The 21607-nt window shown below is 38.4% G+C and overlaps 1 protein-coding gene across 2 annotated transcripts in view; it reads right to left on the bottom strand.

The window, feature by feature from the left end:
* RANBP17 (RAN binding protein 17) overlaps nucleotides 1-21607 on the bottom strand; it is a 162520-nt gene that overhangs the window by 61592 nt on the left and 79321 nt on the right. Inside the window, exons 15-18 of one of the 2 annotated variants that reach the window (XM_032197067.1) lie at nucleotides 15940-16013; nucleotides 7953-8033; nucleotides 1772-1835; nucleotides 1576-1684 (exon numbers count right to left, since the gene is read on the bottom strand). In XM_032197067.1, the coding sequence (XP_032052958.1) occupies nucleotides 1576-1684; nucleotides 1772-1835; nucleotides 7953-8033; nucleotides 15940-16013 (328 nt within the window). The remainder of the gene's footprint in view (nucleotides 1-1575; nucleotides 1685-1771; nucleotides 1836-7952; nucleotides 8034-15939; nucleotides 16014-21607) is intronic. The other variant, XM_032197068.1, reaches the window with a different exon arrangement.

Below are 21607 nucleotides of genomic sequence, written 5' to 3'. Positions count from 1 at the left end.
AATTGTTTGTTTCTATAGATGTGTTTGTTTATTTTTTATACCAATTCAAATCCAAACTTATTCCAGTAGGAACAAAAAGGACAATAGCCAAAAGAGCAATGCACATTTTCTTCAGATACTCCTGATCATTTCAGATCTCATAGAGTTGTCAATCCAGAAGAGTCACAATGATCTATTAGCTTGAAGCCAGTCATAAGTCACAAGCTTGCATTTTGTTTGTCTGGCGTATCTTTACACAACCTGTACTCTGATATGTAATTTTTAATACTTGCGATCCTGTTTTTACCAAATCTTTATTTTTTCTCCCCCACACAAGAATCTACTGAAACTGCAGGTGTAACCTACTTTGCATTAGAAAAATATACATATTGCTTATGTAAATATGACACTTAGACAGTATTGAAAGCCTTTTAACTGCAAGTGATCACAGGTCCAGCTCACAATTGCCATTCTTAAAAAAACAACAAAACCCAAAACTGATGAACATAGTTTGGTCTCATCTCCAACTCAACTGTTTTCAGAAGCATTCAGTGGCAGACACTACAGGAACCCATTATCATCAATGGGAATCTCAGCTACTGTTGGCTTACAACGTTGTGTCCATCTTCTGCCCATATGCTGTCTAGTCAAGTCCTTGCATGAGGATTAGAAATCAGCATACAAAAGACTTGCCACCTTATTTTTGGAAGCCCTTATCAGTGGCCCACTCTAAGAACAGGTGTCCACACTCATGAAAGCATTCTGTAAGGCAGATCCTTAGCTGACACAGGTCCATGACCCTGAATTGGGCCTCTTGTCAGAACTGAGGCAATTTGTGATATGCTGCAGTCTTCATCATCAGCTTCTCTAACACATGATTTGTTTCAGTGTTCATTTCAGCAAGCCCAGCCTTCCCCCATCTAGACAAGAAAGAGGTAGGCAATGCAGATGGAGCTCTGCCTTTTAGTCTGCTGGCCAAAGGTTGTGTCTGGATTCCAAGCAACTGAATCCTTTATTACATTGAGCTATTACATTGAGTTTTACATGCATCGAACTGCTCTGATCTCCCCAAAACGTCTCAGGATATAATACCAAGTGCATGCTCAAGTACTACCGGTTGAACTGCAGAATTTTGGCTACTGTTCTTACAAAACTGAAGGTTTTAGTATATTAGGAACTTGCACAAATAAATGAATTAAAAAATAAATAAAACAAAACCAACAATACTTCTACTAGAGGCTGGAAAGTTCTGGCATAACCAGGACATTACCAAGAATCTCAAAGCACTTATTTAATCATGTATTTTGTAAATACCTCATATCTGATAAAAGAAGTGCTTCTATATGAAAAACAAATAAACACAAATATCAACTTATCTTGCTTATTTCTCTAATAGAAGGCAACAAACAGGCTATCAATGCTTACTGTCATAAATCTCTAAAGTTAATAGGCAGTGATTTAAATACCACTATAAATAAATATTTATTGTACAATTAAACTGCTTTTTAATTAGTTAAATAAACTTAAAAATCCATAGCATTACTTACTCTTAACAAGACAGCAAGGCATCTCAGGGATGTCTGAGGAGGACCTTACCTAAATCTACCATGAGAAGACGAGTGAGAGCGGTGTAGAACATTGTCCGGCACCTAAGGTCACTGAGGCTGTAATTATCACTGATGCCCAAGAAAGGGAAGTGCTTACTCTGTTGAAACACAAGTGTGTGAAAAGTTTAGCATTCTACAAAATTTACTACAAACTTAACATTTTTTAACATTGTAAGAAAACTTACTGTGTGGTTCTGAAGCATGAACTTCACAGCCTCTATTTTCACAAGTTTTTTAAGGAGACTATAAGTAGCAGGTGTTAAGGAAATATCAGCCTTGCAATATTGTGACTACATTATCAGGTTGTACAAACTTTCAGGAATTTTTAGTGAGAAAAAAAAAAAAAAAAAACTAACTGAAACAACAACAAATGCAAATTTTAAAAAAAAATATCTTGAATTTCATCTAGAAATATGTCACGAAGATATTCTTTAGTACATTAAAGACCTAATCTATTATTAATTAAAGCAATTACTTTTCATGGCATATATTCTAGTCACAAAAGAGACAAATGAACTAAATGACTTTTATAATTAAACAGAGAGTTTCCGATAATAAATGGTAGTGTGTTTTCCCCAGACAGCCCCATGTTATCAGCATGGTAGAAAAGAAGCGTTTCTGCAACTGCCTGTGTTGAAGACTGGCCTTGGCAATGGGATGGGCAGCAGCCCTGAGCAGCACCGAAGTCATGGCCTCAAAATCATGGATGGGATCTTACAGGCCTGTCATTATTTCAGTTACAACAAATAAAAGTGTATCTCATACATATTCAACTATGGTTAACCACTAAACCAAAGAATTTTCAGATGTTTAAGAAGCAAATGGAAATTTCTTAGGAGCATACAAAGATTCAGAAGCAAAACCACAAGGTGGTACAGCAGGGAATTTCAGACGTATCTACGGATACTTCCACAGTAATGCCAATTTTTCAACCTTGTACACTTAAAGCCAACCTAACTGACCACTGCTGGGCATTAACTGAATTCCTCCCTTCCACAGACTGGCCAAATGGAAGGCAGTGACGGGGCAGATGACAAGTGAGCACCGCGGTCCGGGGCTAGGCCCCAGCGCCACACTAGCAGAGCTCCCAACTTCACAGCAGCTGCCTGGCCCCGTCCTGTCCCGGTAACCCTCAGTCTGACAGCACCTGCTCGTACACAACGGCTCCCAGGGAGATGTACACTAAGTAACATAAAAGTAACCTATTCTGTATTAAATCAAAAGCTAAACTTGTAAAAATTAAGTTAGAGAAGGCCTTAACGGTCAAAAGCTCAAGACTTGTTTCGCAAGTTGAATCCTTTCCTAGGTGCAAATTACAAGCATCTTTAACTGCATGAAGACATGCTAATTCCCCAGCTCAAATGAACTTGGGCTTGGGGGAAGGAGATAATATCAGCCACTCCAGTAAGCACCATGACAACTCCTCTGTGAGCTCTTGTTCAGCAGGTGACTGCTGCCACCAGGCATGTCTGCAAGTGAGGAGTGGACATGGGCCAAGCAATGGCCTGGTTTTTCTTACTCCTGCTTCTCCTTCATTTGAAGTAAAATTGCTCTATGACTTTCAGCAAGTCAGTTAAATTCCAGTGTCTCAGTTCTGCATTGACATATCCAAGTATACTAATATACTTTTTTAGAAATGCCATAGAAATGTTCAAAAAACAACAACATCCACAGGCAATGAAGGCATGAAATGAAAGAAGAGACTTATGGGCTTGTACATTCTATGACAAGTATTATAAAAATAGGACTTATTTGTTTGCTGAACACAGTTTATCACTGGCATTGATGAAGTTCTTTAGGAAATAATCAGTATGTGATTGCATAACGTTACAGAAGTGCATATGCTCCTGTACAGATGTAGAAGATTTTACAAATACCTGTAACTCTTATTATCACTGGTTGTTATTTTTTCTCCCTCTCCAAGTACTTCACTCTGTCATCCTTGCAAATAATTGGTGCAAGTGTTGTGTTGGATTACTTTTATAGGAACAAACAATTTCCTTTTTCATTTCAAATGGATTTTTTTTTTTAATAGGTAAAAACATACCAATAGGTTTTATAGCTGCTACTAGAAAAATCTCCTAATCTAGTTTTAGGATGATTCTTTTGTCAACTTACAGCATTTTACATATCATTGCCTGTTTTTATACCGCAAAGCTACATTCTTTTTTCTCCATCAAGAGAGAGTCTTTCATAACACTGGAAGACTAACAAAGACACAGATAAAGAATTTTTGAGAGACCATAAATATTTTAACTCAAGTTATTATACAAAGTAACAATGAAACTGTAGTTATTTTGATACAAAAATATACAGTGAAAAAGTTAATTATTAGAAAGAACTAAACATGCATGAGGGAGCACTATGGCTTCAAAGACATAAAGGAATGAGTAACATATTCCATTATGTAAATGAATTCAAAGATATTTCAGGACTGATCAGCTAGGAGGGACATAATGATTTATAATTCAAATAACTGAGCTTTGAAATCAAATTGGGCTAATATATTTCGAAATATGCAAACCTGGAATAATTGTGAAAGTAATGTAAACCATGACACCAGCTCCAATCATTTGTTGCCTTTGTTGTTAATAATGCCCTATGTTTTTTTCATTTTTTTCCTCCTCTTCTATACAGTACAGCTACTGGGATTATTATTTGCTTTTAATTCTAGATTATCCTTTAGAAAAAAAAAAAAGGGTATTAAACACACACACACAAAAAAATACCAATTTTGAAGACTGTCTAGAAGCTGATTGACTTACAGGACAAGTACTGAAATTAAATAAATTATTATTTTAACCTTTCAGGCTAGCCACAATTTAATCTATATCAAATACTGAAAATTGATCCACTGGATCCAGCATCTTAACAATACTCTGTTTCTTTCAAAGCAATATATACCTAATACCTTAAAAAAAAAAACTAATATAATGTGAAAAGGCCAAAGTTTGCAATGCCAGGAAGTAGTTATAAACTACTTCATATGTTTGAAATAAAAAGTACTTCAGTATTATTATTAAAAAAAAAACTATTGGTAGAGTTTTTTATAGGAAAAAAATACATATCTTTAAAAGCCAAAATGACCAGTGAAATTGGGTTGTACATCATTTTCTGGGAAAAAGGAAAAACAGCCTCGACAGGTGTAATTTATCATTTTTCTGATTTAATACCAAAGAAATATATTAAAATAATAAAAAGAATCCTGAAATCCTCAAAATTTGTAGTGATAAATAGCCCTCCCTGTCTTTATTGCATTATGCCTACTAACAGAAATATTGCATGGTGGATTTTGCCAGACAAGGACGATTATTTTCCAATAAAAAGTTGCATATTAAATTCCAGCACAAAAGTGGGTGTCTAATACTTTTGAAATCTTTTATGGTTTGCCATGGAACACAATTTTAAACTTAACTAATACAACATCACAGTGAAGTGAACCAGCATTAAAGCTGCCTTTGTACAACCCCACCCATCTAAGCAGAAAAGCTGCTGTTCTCAGAATTTGAAGTATTTCCATTGAAAAATAATTGAATACATTTTTGGTATTTATGTTTTCAGTTAATCTCACTTTTTACTAGTCTTTAAACATTTCCAATGAGGTTTAAAACGTATATTTATGAAGGCAGTGCTGCTTTACATCCTGACTATGCATAGGGGTCTGAAACTGCTCTTGCAACAGTTAGCAAGTTTCTGCAAAGAAAAATACAATTTCATCACAATTTTATTCTTCAGGAGAGCTTGGGTTATTAAACATCTATTTTTTCATCCTTTCTAGGTCCTGATATTATTATGGCTATTTCATGCGCAGAAACTCATTTACTGCAAATATAATTTGAGTAATTTGAAAACTAAAACTATCAAGACATTTCAGCCTTGGAAAAAGTATTATTTACGTCAGTACTTTATACTGACCCCCATTCTTGAGAGCTAGAATGTGAATAAATGCCTTAGAAAGCGTCCATAATACAATACGAAATGCTAGATGCTTGTTGGCTTTAACAATAACATCAGGCTGATTATTTCAGCATGTACACATGTATGAATAAATAAGCAAGCATTGTAAGTTAGGGGCACCATGTTAAATTTCTTGGTTACTTTTATGTTTTGAACCCTACTGAAGCTGTAAGTATATCCCATAATAGAAGAGAGAACTCATTAGTCTCTTCATAAATCTTATTAATGAAGTAAATTCCCTTCTGTTTTTGTAAAAAATTTTAGTGAAGTTTCATTTTCAAGTCCTTTCCAGTCCTATTTCTGTGATGCCATGAGAACATAAACATGCATATTTAAGAATATCTCGAGTTATCTGTTTAATGGTATGTCAACGTACACATTGTTTGATTTTCACTGAACAAAATTCACTTACAGAATGTAGAAAGCTACAATCATCTTTCAACCCAAGGAAATATATTAAAATTCTTCTTATATGATTAGAATTCTATGGAGAAATAAAATGATTCCAGTCGTCATATTCCACCTGCCTACCCCTCTGCTTGTCTAACAATTAATCTTCTCTAGAAAACTACTGAAAAGTTGTTTTTATTTTAAAACAGCAAAGGATTTCACTATTGAGTGTTTTCATGAGCTCTGGTGGTTTATTATCTGTTGTATACCTATACATATTTTGTCACAGCAAAAATAACTACCACTTTTAAAAAAAAATCTTCTTGCTCAATTCACTGAAAATTCAAAGAATGAAGAATGATCATTTTTAGAATCACAGAATGGCTTGGGTTGGAAAGGAGCTTAAAGATCATCTAGTTACAACCCCCCTGTCATTCTAGGGATGCCACCCACCATACTTGGTTGCTCAAAGCCCCATTCAACCCGCCCTTGAACACCTCCAAGAATGGGGCAGCCACAGCTTCTCTGGGCAACCTGTGCCAGTGCATCTCTACCCTTTACAGTGAAGAATTCCTTCGTAATGTGTAGTCTAAATCTATCATCTTTTAGAATCATAGAATGGTTTTAGTTTAAGACCAATTCCCCTTGTCCTATCATGATCAACCTGAGTAAAGAGTCCCTCTCTATCCTTTTTATAAGACTTCTTTAAGTACTGAAAAGCCACAATGGGGTCTCCCGGAGACTTCTCTAGGCTGAACATCTCCAGCTCTCTCAGCCTTTCTTCACAGGAGAGGTGCTTGAGCCCTCTGAGCATCTCTGTGGCCCTCCTCTGGACTTGCACGAACAGGTCCATGTCCTTCTTGTGCTGACAGCCCCAGACCTGGATGCAGGTGGGGCCTCAAGAGGGCAGAGCAGAGGGGGGACAATCCCCTCCCTCCCCTGCTGCCCACCTCTCCGTGATGCAGCCCAGGATGCAGCTGGCCTGCTGGGCTGCAGACGCACACTGCTGGCTTGTGTCAAGCTTTTTGTCCACCAGAACCCCCAAATCTCTCTCCGCAGGGCTGCTCTCAGTGTGCTCTTCTCCCAGTCTGTACTCCTGTCTAGAAAAGATCCCCCAGTTCTACCCCCCCCCCCCCCCACCATGGGCAGTGACACCTCCCACTAGATCAGGTTGCCCAGGGCCCCATCCAACCTGGCCTTGAGCACCTCCAGGGATGGGGCATCCACAGCTTCTCTGGGCAGCCTGTGCTGGGGCCTCACCACCCTCAGTGTAAATAATTTCCTCCTTCTGTCTAATCTAAACCTACCCTCCTTTTGCTTAAAGCCATTATCCCTTGTCCTATCACTACACACCCTTACAACGGGTCCATCCCCATCTTTTCTGTAGGCCCCCTTTAGGTACTGGAAGGCCACATATTGTATTCTTCTCCAACTAAGGAGACACAAGTGAATATTAGAACAAGTTACAAAAAATTTGCAACAAATAGCAAGTCAGCATCAATGACTTGGGAAAAAATTTCACATACTAGAACCCAGACAAACATCCTTATACAAAATTGTGGCTTTCTTCAGTGCTAATGATGACTCTGACAGAGTGAGGAACTTCCAGTCAGGCAAAAATAAAACATATGAAGAGGCTTGCGTTTAAAATCTGACTCGTGCTTCTTTTCTTAGTTAACTCATCCTTAAAGTAGAACAAATCCTGTTCCCAGCTGCTTACAGAATCAACCCTGTTCTCAATACTGTTGAACTCATCACCAGTATTGACTTCAAGATGATTCTGAATGGGATAGATAACTGTAAGCAACTAGTTATATTTTTCATTTGCTGCTAAGAAGTACGTGAAAATAACCCTGCTTTTGAAAAACCAGTAACCATGCAGAGGAAAAGATAAAGCAAAACAAATAAACAATAACATCCTAATTGGTTTTAAAATGTGGCACATAAAACAACAACAAAAATCTCATTAAATTTTACCTTATTATTTGCAAATTGTGTCATATACAACAAAAAGGATATCCAACTGAAAGGTCATTTAGAAACTGAAGAGTTCTTAAAATCACAGACTCACATCTTCCCCGGTATTTAAGATTTGTAACACTAGAATAAAAAAAAAAAAAAGTGATTTTTTTAAACACAATTTTCTCTTTCTGAGAATTGCCATACAAAAGCTCAAACTAGTAGAGCACTATACTATGAATATATTCCTGTGATAAGTCTTAGGATTTTCCATTTATAAGATAGAAAATGTTATAAAAGTATGCCCAATGTTTTTATCCTGAACAAGTGATTCAAACATCTTACAATCCTGTAACAAATATCCTAATTAAAAAAAAAAAAAGTAAAAAACAATATTCCTTTATTATATGTAATAATTAAAAGAAGCTTACCCTGACTTATATTTATCTAATTTTTCTACATAAAATCTGGCCACTTAACTTCGGCAGTATCTATCAGCCTAGTTCTCCATGAGATAAAACCAAATTGCTATAATTCCCCTTCAGCATAGGAAAAATAGGGTACAGAAAAACTAGAGGGACAGATCCAATGAGCTGGATCTGCTGCACCCAACTCCCGGTGAAATTCTGCGTTACGGTTCTTGTACCAATCCCTATTTACCTCTTCCCTCTTTCCAATACCAAGCACTTAACTAACAGTGAAGATACTTAGGGGATACTTCATTTCCCTAATTGCAACCCCTCTCAGACATTGGCATTTTGGAAGAGTATTCTCTTATTAATGAGCCAACACAAATTATGATATAGGGTAACACTAGACATGTTACCAGTCCCTGGGGACCACCAACCATGTACAACATCTTCCCATTTTTGGTGACAATGACTTGCTCTACTACCTTCCAACAGGTTAACTGTGAGACTTGACACCTATAGCTAAGAGCTTCTACAGCTTCTTCTATACTGTGTGCAGGGCAGCACAAAGACACCTAAGTGACCTGGGATGGCATCTGCTGTTTGTTCAGCTACTAGGCTTAGTTAGGAGGTGAAAGGGTGTCAGGAGCCTTCAAATGAAAGAGGTAAATTGAAGCCTGTGAACTGGAGGAATGGCATTTTTCTCAAGTGAGAAGCGGTTACAACAGTAAGTTAAGTCACTGATCCTGTAGTCGGGCATCTGCTAGCTTTCTTAAGGGAATGTCACGCAGGTCAGCGTCAAGAATCTTACCGAAGCCCAAATGTTTGATATTTCATGTTTTGGTTGTACATTCCTGCCACAAAGTCCAAAAAAAAAATTAACACAAAAAAGTAGCCGAAACGCACTGATCACAATTATAGACCAACTACCAGTAAAACTTTTTTTAAAAGTAAAACTTTTTCTAGTACTCCTCTGAGAATCCCATTCAGGCTGCCTGGCCTAGAACAGGTTGCTTGCTCCTCGCTGCCTTTTTTGAAGGCAAGTACTGAGCCCTGCTCTTCTGGGAACATTCACTCCCACCTTATCAGAAAGCCATAGGGAAGCTGAATATCCCCTTCCTTCAGATGGAGAGAGAATGCTGTGTAAGAGAGAATGCGAGCACAGTTTCTGATACTGGATTCATCTGGAGAAACAGAAAACCTATTCCTGATCAAGGCAACAAATTCCTGGGGTCTATCTCAAACTCCCAGGTGATGAAGAATACATGTAAGTAAATTTACATTTGTATGCCTCTGTTTCCTTGTCCACAGAATAAGTGTAACAATTCTGACTTTAAGCTGTCAGACCTATTGATGAAAGTTGATGATCTAAGAGGCATAATCAGCACCAGCTATTTACACAGTGAAGCAGCAGGATTTAAATTTTGGGAATGGAGGACCTCAAGATGAGATGTTCAGTGCCTTAAAATCAGCGCTGATTATTGCCATCTTTTACATATACACAGGCTAAGGAATGCACTATACCGCATACACTAGACTTCTTTTTCAGGAAGTTATAAACTCAAGAATGCAGGTTAGGGCATCTGACTGTTCAGTATTATTTGCTCAGGAAAAGGCAAATAACAATGCAATTACTAAAGCAGTATTCTTCAATATATATTTGCAAACAAACATTGATTTACTTAACAAAATCTCTATGAAGAGCTACAGAGGTTCAAATTGCCTTAAAGAAATAGCCCATTCTAGCAAGTCCATAATTCATAGTTTATCCCTACTATGGGGAGTTCTGGAGATGTTTATAGTTGCACTAAATCCTTAACAAGTATATACCATACAATGCAATAAAAATGAATTTGGACTATCCAGATGTGACATCAATATCAAAATCATAAAAAGGCTACTTTGCAAAAGAGCAAACCCCTTGTCCTTCAGTAGCTAAATGTAAGACGTTTAAAGAAAAACAAGAAGTCACAGCAACAGCTTGAAGATAAAATTAAAACTATATGAGGAAGGCTCTTCAACATTTCATGACTTTTTTTTTTTTTTAAATTGTCTATCTTCTCACGTCTGTGTTTGGATGTTGAAAGATAGAGTAATAATATAAAAGCTAGAGAAGTACTCAAGAAGAGAGGCTGAAAAAATTCCATTATAATCTTAGCAGTTCCCATTTCTGTTTTTGCCTTATCAATAGCAGACTATATGAAAGGCACATAAAATGTAGTACTTTCAGAAACATCTGTGAAAGAGTTTAAGTATCTGAGAAAATTTGTAAAGATCCATAGAGGAATCTCAGAATACAAAAAGTGATTTTCCACCATTAAAGGAAGAGAAACCAAGGAATGAAAGAGAAGAAAAAATTTACAGCTCTCACAGAAATCTTGGCAAGACAGCTCTTAAATCCAAGTGCTGGTGTCCTTGTCTCCTCTCTCAAGTGGCTTATTGACTTAAAATATGAACTAAATCAAACTGAGTCAGAGCAACCAATCATGAAGTTTCAAATGAGTCACAGAAAGTCAGAATTTCATCAAAAGCTACACCAATCCAAATTAACAGAAATGTCTATGGTTATAAGCAGCACCGAACACATTTTAAAGGCAAATACAAGAAAAGTGGTAATAAAAAGTGGCAAAATATTTGCAATTTTGATAACTACACAGCATTAAAATACTGAACTAGGTGCAAAAAAATGAATAAAGCTATGAGAATTTAAAAAATATTAAATGAAACACCATTAAGAATCCAGTATACTTTCAAATACTTGCTTTTAGTTTATCTTTTTGTAAAAGGTAAACTAGAATAAAAGCCTAGCTTCTAAAAGCTACAGCAAAGAAGGTGAAACTTCCCATTTTCTCCCCTTAGAACCCTCCAGTTTGCTCTGAGACCTCCCCTGTCACCATCACTGCTTACAAGTGCAGTTCTATCAGTGCACCAATCACCCCTGCCCTTGTGACTTAAAAGTACAACTTTAGAGGTTTTCTGTTTTAAAATCTAAAATAGAGAAGAATGGGAAGGCAAATAGTGATTGTATATGCCAATTTACAATTCTCTGGGAAAAGTTTCATCCATCCACAGAAGAATCAAAATTCTTTGCACATTCCAAGTCATTATGATAGTTGAAAAAAAAAAAAAAAGGCACCAACATCCACTTCCAGCCCCTTAAATCCGTTTTGTGACATTTTTGTTTTCTAACCCATTTTACTGTCCTTAATTTCCTGCCCTGTCCTTACTGTAATAGCTCTTATGGAAGTTGAGGACTGGAAATAATGCTGGTGGAGCACAGGAATGGGATGCCCAGCTTAGAAGACAGAACTGAAAAATGTACAACACAATTTTAAAAATAAAATTTTGGAAGAAAACAGAGAATCAGGGATAAAAGATAAAAAAGCAAAAAGATTTTTTTTTCCTTTTTTAAATAAAAGCGTGAAGTCAGCAAAGAATAGGGACCAGAGAAAATCCATCTGGCCACATGGATGGTCAAAGATACGTATCTTGTCAAAGATATGTTGCTACCCAGCCGGAAGAGATGATAATTGCTGTAAACCAGCACATTTTGAGATTTGTTTTTAAATAATAAAAACAAAAACAAACGAACAATTAGAGCAGAATTAGAGCAAATTAGAAATCCTGAATCATGTAAATTTAGGAACAGCCTTTGTCTCAATAATACAGATATACTTGTGTTATAGAAATCAAAAAGACAAAAAGAATCACACAATTTAAACTAAACTTTCAAAGATGCTTAAGGTGTCTGCTACCAAACTGACATTAAAAAGTAGGAGAAACAATCATCCAAATCCCCTAAAAGAACTTTGAAAATATCTTCCTTGCGTGATAATTGTGTTTCAGTAATAATTAAGACAGCAATTTGTTGGGAAGAAGGCTCGGTACAGTCATGTTTTAATTATTTCTTGTACATTATCATCATTTACAATAAAAGCTCTCTGTGGCTCAATGACAGTGATTGGATATATACTTTTCATTAGAGCTGGACAAAGGTGAATAGTTAAAAATAATACACATACTGTTATGAATAAAAGTGCCAAGTTTTAGTTTGCTGTGATTCATGGAGTCGTGTAAGTTCTGAGTGTTCAGAAAAATATGCAGATTCAGACTTTTTATGCTTATACTAGAATTTACAAGCTACATGGAAAAATCTCACTACTTGTATGTATGTGTGTGTGTATCCACCACAGTGAAATCATAACAGCAGTTAAACAAAAAATCCAACAGCAGTGTTGGATGCACATCTTTCATTCATGTTTCAGTTATTTTATCATGTTATACCAAAAATACTAAGCATTTGGGTGAACATTCTGTTAATCTACCTCATGAAAATCACTTCCACATATATTTGATAATAACTGAAAGGAACCCTAAAAGGCTTACAAAGAGTTTGTGAAGGAAAGGAAAGGTGCTTGCTGCCAAAATAAATAAAAGACAATTAGGACCAGATGCCCAGGAGAGACTCAAGGAGCAGATGGAACTAAAACTACCCCAGTCTAAATGTCTCCTCGCCTCTTACCTATACAGGGAAGGATCAAGACAGGTGGGTAGCTACTGCTCAAAAAGATGACCCACAGAAGAAAAGAACTGCTGTCGTTTCTGGGTACAGTGCCTCACTCCTTGCCAAGAGTCCTGGCCTGAAGCCACTTCCCAGCAGGCCAAGAGGAATATGTGACACGGCTGTTCTGGGAGGAAGCAGGAGTAAAAAGGATAGAGCTGGAGACAGACAGAAGAACAGCATGTGGCTTTGAAAACCAGTACCCCGGGTGAACAGGCTAGGCAAGAGAAAGTTTAAGGAGCCAGACTGGGACCTTAGGTCATAGCCCTCCAGAATCTCATCATCCCCTGCAGCCCTGCTGCCTCCTTCAAAAGCCCTTGGTTCCCCTTTACCTGTCTTCACCCGCACCTTCCTCCTCCCAGATTAACCCTCCTTGAACCTGCTCTGCTCTTGCTACAGAGTTGCTGAACATGGCTAAGAAGGCTCAAGGTGCCTTGCATATTAGAAAAATTTGGTTTGAGGCTAGGTATTTTTTCAGCTGGTTTTTCCCCCGTCACATGTATACCGTTTTCAGATGATGGTCAAAGCAAGCAAGGGCAGTGATGTTAAAAGAGGTACTCAATAAATTTCTGCTAAGACTATGATGAAAATACAGCCATTAACAGATAATCTGCCTACATAAAACTTCACCCCTCCAGAAACAATTTAAGATGAACTCAGTAAAAGGTACATTCATTAGCTTCCAATGGAAGTGTAATAAGAAGTCTAGGACCTGATGTGACAGCAGCACTTTAAACTACTGTCAAAAGATCTAAAGGACAGCTATTATATTGATATATCTCAAAATATTTCTGTACTTTGGAGAATACCTATTTAATGCAACCTTTAAACCATAAACTGATCAGTGGCTACTGCAGCTACAAGTAGCTACAGCAAGAAGCATTTCGAATTGTTTTCTGTTAATGACAGAATTCAATGAGGGTGAGTTAACATCTTAATGTTTTATTAAAAGTGTATTTTAAGAGAAAAAGGTGAATGATTTAATCACTCGCGTATCCTGTCCACTGCTCTTCAAATGTGTTAAGATTAGTGTCAGTAACAAATCATCAAAAATGCTGCCAGACTGGATTGCCCCATCAGACTCTGCTTGTCGGATTATGCATCAGTATGTTTGGGTTTCACACCCAGATTTTCCAACAGACATGCTATCACTGGGAAGAAGCTAGTTTATTAATTAGCACAAACATGAGTGTGTTTGGACAACAGCTTCACAGCCAGCTCTTAAAGATACTGACTGAATTGTCCAATTCAAGCTGTAACATTCATTCTGCAAAATGAAAATGATCTTCAATCTGATCAATGAACAATTCATAAACTGCATGTTTTGAAAAAAATATAGTAAGCCACAGAATAAGAGAAAATACTAACACAGAATGTGTAATCTCAAAAGCAGCACTGAGTTCTGCTTTTTATTTACCTGGTTTTCCTTGTAAAAACCTCCATGTAACATTAAAACACTATCTTCTCTTGATTTACAGTGCTTGTGCAAAACGAGCCACATCTAAGCTAAACACAGGTAGTACATGTACTTATCACACTTGTTAAATGATATACTGCTATTTCCTCAATTAGCAAGTGCAACATGGATTTCCTTGCAATGGTATGAATGAGTAGAAAAAGGGAACAAACTGATTCATCTGGTCTCCATACAAAAGTCCTCTTCTCTCCTTTTCCTCATTTGCTCAAGTTTTACTGTATTTTGAAAACAACAAAGTGAAGCCTAGCTAATTCTATGTCATGAAATGCTTCCAGAAACTCTGCAGTAAATATCTATCAATATTTTTCCTTTCATCACACTCATTTACCTGTCTACAAAGCATGTTCTGCATAAATATCAAGGTTTGATGGGTACTATTGTTATCCTAGGGCAGGATGCAACACTCAGCTTCTGGTTTAGAGGAAGCAAAACATTTATGCCTTGTTTTCCATATAGAAGTTAAACCACGTTAGCAAATGACCTTGTCTTAATTGCTTCTGTTTCTCAAGGTTGGTAGTCATGGCAGCAAAAGACAAGTTCATGTTTAATACTGTCCAAACAGGTCATGGCTAACCTGGCAATGCCAGAAGAGATGCTTCCCTAGTAGGTCTAAGTCCACAGAAAATATTTAATGGTTATATAGGTCAGATTGAGGGGACATGAAGTTAATGACAGGATGCAATGTTTTCCTCACCGTAGAATGAAGACCTAAAGTACTCGTTTCTCTTTCTCCTGGCACACACACAACTCATTGTCTCCTGGAACTTCCCATATATTTAGTGGATATTCATAATTGTTTGGAGAGACCATTTTGTTTTGAATTGAGAAAAAAAATTATTTAGATGGAACTTCTGAGTCTGGAGAAATTCTCAGGTCCCACTAAGGACATAAGTAATAAAAGAGAAAATCCTAGAAGTTTTGTTGGACCTATGGACTGCAATAGAAGCACAAGAAAAAGAGCAATTCTCTAGGTTTATTCTTCAGAAGTACTGCAATATTTGTCTGCCAGAAAAACGCACCATCTTATCTCTGAGATGAGAACGGCTGACAATAATGCCCCTTGTATCCTTCAGTATGAGTCCTTAAAATCTTTCCATGTGAATCCATACTTCTAAGAGCAAAGTTCGCCAGAGCTTGCCAAAAAGCAAATCAAACAAACCTCCCCAAAACAAAGAAAGATTAGCTTAACTTGGTCAGCTCTCTGCTGTGAATCATGCTGAAGCTTTACAGGTAATCTACTGGCATCTGAGGGTGCAGGAATGAGAAGCGGGGAATGGAGGGAACTGCTCATTCCAGGACTGTCCCTGAACAAGCATCTACGAAATTTCAGCTTTATCCTCCCATAAGCCATTTCTAGAAGTGATGCAGGCACTCTGGAGTACCTATCTAAGTGTTTATTTAGAGGCCTGCGGTACTTTCAGAAAATAAGATAAGGGTGTTTTTAAAAATAGTTATTCCTTACTTGAAATATTTAAAATTTACAGAAGACATTATTCTAGCAGAAGGCAAACTTAACAACATAAAATAAAACACGGATTTAAAGTAAACATTAAAGACAAAACAAAATACATATAGAATAGAACCCAAGGATAAACTCACATTTTTGTCATAAACGTTTCTAGAACATGGTTGTCATCTGTTATTCCTAAGACTTCTGACATTCGGGCATACACCTGGAAATAAACATTTCAACAGTAACATATTATAGACATTTACAAGAACCAGCAGTTTAATTTATTCTAAAACCTTTCCCTATTTTTGCAGGAGAAAAGTACAGGCACACATGCCTGCTGTTCCAATCTAGCTAAAGCATTTGTAAGAGATCATTTACACACTGTATGATGTGTTTTGTGAATTTTGGAGCCAATCAGCTTTTAAGTGCCCTTGCAAACATTTCTTCCCACAAAAGAGAGAGAAAATTTTCACATTAAACTCACTTTATGGTTCACAGAACAAACACGCCTCTTTTCAAAAAAGTGTTTTATTACCAACGTTGCAAAGGGACGGAGAAAACATTCTTTTGTTGGTCCCTGTCCTCAGTGGGATACGATTCAGCACTGTCCCTTAGCTTCCACTTTCATGTTGCTGCACTACCAGTCACAAACTAGAGAATCAGGTACTCCTCAGGCATTCAGTTTTGTGTTCTCCCTTCCTGGGGCAGCCAAGTAACTTCTAGTTGTGTACTTTTTCCCTCTGCTTCAGATCCATGAGAAATTACCAGCCAAGTTTTCCAGCACCCCACCTACCAGGTCTCACTGCTGTTATGATGCAGCAGCAAACACACAGCACACAACAAGTGTAATTTTTTACTTACAGTGTAATCTTCATACAGTTTTTTAGTAGTTTTAGTAGCCAAACATTTAGTTCGGATAAAAATGTTTATTTGGATTAAATCAACTTGAGAAATAAAAGGGAAATGAGCACTGCAAAACTTCTCAATGCTCTGCAACTCACTCGAGCCTGAGCTCAAGTAGCACTGCTATTTGCTTACGACTAGGCTAAATGCAGGTCGGTACATTTCATTTCGGTCATTTCAACCTTTAGTGATACTAAAACAAGTATTATGGGTTACATGTAATTCTTCCGCATTACATGATCGAGTCAAGTATCACCATGGTCTGAAGCGCAGCACCGAGCCCAGCACAGGCAGCCTCAGTTCCCCAGCAGTGAAAGCCTGGTGCCATCTAGCTGTCAATTTTGTTCGCTGGCATTATATATTCTACACAAATACCAATGAACATAAGATAACTTAATACCTATGTTACTGTATCTAAATTTGCTTGTACCAACTTCTGTTCTGCTACTGATGCAATGCTACAACTTTGGTTAAAAAGCAAACCAGCAGTATTCTACCGCTGCAGAAGTCAACAACAAAAAAAAATAATTGTATTTTCATGTTCCCAAAAATGCAGTTTTAAATTGGAGCATAATGAAGGCATGAGCAAATCAACTTGCAGCTGTAACCAGAAATTGCATCAACATCAAGGATAATTTACTTAACTTGTAAGGTAAAATACCACCTTTTGTAATTGCATGAATGCAGTGTTCTGTGACAGAAGTCAGCAGCGAAAGGACAATCAAAATATGAAAAAAGGAACATACTGTTTTTCAAACCTTGCAAAATATCATATTCACACTGTAAATGCAAAGCTATGATTTGCAGTAAACTGCAGCTACAATAACATATTCAAGTATAAAATTCGTATATTCCAATCTAAGAAAAAAAAAAGCACCGCTAAACAGCACACTGCTGAAATGGAGCAGCTGCAATTTTAGCGACATCTCCGAATTCCCTTCCTCGGGAAGGGGAAGGAGATGGGGAAGGAAAAGGGGAAGGAGGAGGGAAAGCAGCTGGGCGAGTGCGACGGGAGCACTCTCTCTGTTGGCAAACGGGGCTCTAAGCCACGGCTGAGTTTAACAAATAAATACTAAACCAGCAGTCAGTGTTGACAAAGAGCAGTGCTTTAATCCACAATTATCCTTGTAACTCTTACTACTCCTTTTATCATCCATTAGCTTTGATTCCCATTATCCCATCAAGAACTGTGTCAACGCTTTTGTCCCTGGGGATTTCCCACAACTACTAGGATCTGACAGCCAAGCTTGAGTGCTAAGCAGGATCATTACCTCTTAAATCCACTTATCTGATCCACTGAATAGTAAATTGAAAAGCTCATTAACAGCAACAATCTGATTTGTTTTCGCATGTGACAGGGTCATTTCAAGTCAGCATGAATACAGTGCTGGTAATAAAAACTACTACCCGGTCTGTAATGTGACAAATTGCAAGCTAAAATAAACGTGATATTTTAAACACCTTCTTCAAAATAATTTTCAAACCGAAACATGCTCTTAGGATGTAAAAATAGAAGAGCAAACAGCCCCCAACCACAACAATGAAATGCCCTTAGACTTTTAAGCGCTATAAAAAATTAATGATAAAGCATTTTGGACAGATCATAATAAAAAACACTTCAGCAACAAAGACCGTGCTACGTATTCAAAAGGAGGAGGAAAACACTGTTGAAAGGGGTCATAAAAGGATGTGGAATTGCATGTGGAAGTGATCTCATCCTTGTTCGCATCACGGAGCCATGGAGGTGAATGCAGAGCTGGGGAGGCTGCGCCTGCGGGACCGGGACCGGGATGGGGCCGTGCCCAGGCGCCCACCTGCTGGCTCGCCCCCAGCCCCGGCCTCCCCCTTCCTCCTGGCAGCGAGAAAGAAACAAGGCTATGTTTGCAGTTCCCCCCGGAGACTTCGAGTAAGGAGCAGGATAATTAACTTTCAGTAGGAAACAACCAGTTTAAGACTTCTGTAAAGCCTTTACACAATTATTCCCAAATCCTTACAACTGTGGGATTTGTAGCTTCCAATACAAATCCTGCATCGACACACAGCGCTGGGCGAGCACGGCGTGGTATCGCCACAAAATGTGAGCTTCTGAACCATCAAATATCACATCATTATCATCATCTCAACGTACATCGGTTATGAATTAAAGTGAGAAATGCACAGAAGTGGTAACAGGAGGCTACAACGTTAGGTAAGCTTCACGGGTACAAGCACTTAACCAAAGCCCTTAAAGCAAGCTGGGCTGATACCACCACATCAACCCAAAAGCAACAGCACTGGCTGCAACACTCACAGGTGACAGCAATAGTCATGGAAGTGATGATAAGGAAAAGACCAGCAAAACACCTTCAATAACAGCTTCAAACATATTAAAGCAAAAAATCATGGAATTGGTCAGGCTGGAGGAGAGCTGTGGGCTCACCAGGCCCAGCCACCCCCGACCGCGTGCCCCCACTGAGCCGTGTCCCCAGGCACCACGTCCACACGTCCCTTACACACCCCCGGGGTGGGGACCCCCCCAGTGCCCCGGGCAGCCCGTCCCAGCACTCGGCCACCCTCTGCGGGACCAAATTCTGCCTGAGGCCCGCTCTGGGCCTCCCCTGGTGCAAGTTGGTGCCATTTCCTCACATCCTGCTGCTCGTCACCTGAGGGAAGGGACCAACAGCCTCCTTTCAGGTAGTTGTAGAGAGCAACGAGGTCTCCCTAAACCTCTTATTTTCCAGACTAAATGACCCTAATGCCCTCCCTCAGTCGCTTTTCCTAAGTCTTGTTTTCTATCCCATCCACCAGCTTCCTTGCTCTTTGCTCCACTTCACAGAATAGTGAAATAGATTTGTGAATAAATGTATAAAATGAAAGGCACCTCAGTGGAATTGAGGTGTTTAAGGGAGCCAGCAGGTTCACCAGCTCTGGAGCTGGTGTATCTTTTACTACCTAGCAGCTTTACCAGTTATCCAAATCGCATAACCTTACACTTCCCATCTACTTGAACCCCACCTGCTGCATTTCAAAAAGAAAGAATATAAAATTGTGGAAGCAACACTTTATAAAGCAAAACATTCGCATGTAAATACAACTTCAAACAGAGAAATAATGTGGTAATTACACTAAAACTTTATTTCTCTGACTTCTCTACTCTTTGGCCCTAGATATGTTTAACTTTGCTTTGCCTTTAAGGTCTTCTCTTTTTGGTGCTATCATTATAACTCTGAAGAAGCTAATTATGTCAATTCTTAAATGTGAAGCAGATTACAGAACTGGGAAGCTCAGAATATGAGTTCCTAAAGGTTGTATGGCTATATAATGACAGTCACAGAAATTCAATAACAGCACTGTATGGAATGTACTCAAACGCACCCCATGAAACAAATTAAAACAGAGCAATGAATCTCTCACACTGTGCAAATAAGAAAACACAAGAAAATGTTGGTTTCTATATGTTTCATAAGGGCTATTATAATGAATTAAGATTTTGGATAATGAATCTTCAGAAAATTACAGTAAAGTTATTACCCGTAGGCACAGCATAAATGCTTAAGATATTATAACTTCCTTGAAGCTCTGCAGGCCTTGCTGCAGAGAACTATCAGTGTAACATTAAAGTATTTTGTCATGAATACTGAGGGCAAAACCAGACCTTAACCATATTTACTCCAAAACTGATAGCAACTGCATGGAGACAGCTGCTGCCAAAGAGGCTGGCATGGCTGGGCTGGAGAGCAGCTCCGCACACAGCCCACCCCAGTTCTGCAGGCAACTCGCCCAGTGTCTGGGCTACCAAAGCAGCTTCCTGGAGGTGCCACCTCACCTCTCTGATACCTCTACACTAAACCCACTAAGTTCCATGCTAATTGAGACTTTCTTTCCAGGTATAATTTTCACCGATTTTTCAAATTGAAATCTGGTATTTTAGATTTTAACATGCAGAAGCTCCATTACATGCAATTTGGAAGCTAGATTTCTGCTGCACGATCAATGAGAAACTGAACTTAGTCCCCTAATTAACTGAACTTAGTCCCCTAATTAATGGATCAGAGTGCCAGATCAACAACTTTTGCCTTCCAACCAAAGTAAAGGCTTAAAAAGCCTTCACTTTTTTATCTCATCCACAGCAGAGGAAACCTCGGTTGCTCATAAAGCCTCCACTCCTGACCAGCTGTCTGAAAAAGGTAACATCTCCAAACACTCCTAACTCTGAGTCTAAGCCCAGAGGATAATCTGTTGTTATATAGTTAGCTCCCTACAAGAAAAAAAATTCTTAATAGGCCTTAAGAACTTGCCTCAAATAGTTTCAGATGGAATCTCTGAAGAGCAGATGAAGTTGGGCACTGCACTATACAAAAAGGAGGCTGTCCTCCCACTTGGTGCCGCATGTGTTTGTAAGCAACCAGAGGAAATACATCAGTTATATAAATAATACGGCATCTACTGCCTTATCTACACAGCCAGCTTAATCAAAATACTATTCCTCAGTTGACAGAGACCTACCATAAAACAACGTTTAAAAATTAGGGTATTGCTACTGCAACCGGGTGGAATGTTGTAGAGTAAGTGCACCGAGTGGCTCAGAGTCATAGTTACAGATGCTATTTCCTTGGTAGTCTGCTGAAATACTGTGTCCCCGTGAGTCCAGACAGTACGAGGAATGAGCAGTTCCCTCATGGGATGTGTTCCAGGCCCCTGCTCTCTTAGCTCCGTGGAGCAGAGGATTCACAGGGTGTGGGTGTCACTTGCTCCCTGCCTCTTGCTCCATTGAGTGCCTGAGCAATGCCAGCAATAAACCTTTTCTTAAGTGGAAATCGGTCTTTTCATTTCAATGACTTCCTCTCAGCTTTTGTTTTTATTTATTTATTCATTTTCCAATTCCTCTATTTTCTGAAAATCTTGAGAGAAAGCCCCATAATTCTGGCGGAC

The sequence above is a fragment of the Aythya fuligula genome, chromosome 14 (assembly GCF_009819795.1).
Source record: "Aythya fuligula isolate bAytFul2 chromosome 14, bAytFul2.pri, whole genome shotgun sequence".
Lineage (NCBI taxonomy): Eukaryota > Metazoa > Chordata > Aves > Anseriformes > Anatidae > Aythya > Aythya fuligula.
This window is presented reverse-complemented; position numbering and strand designations above follow the sequence as displayed.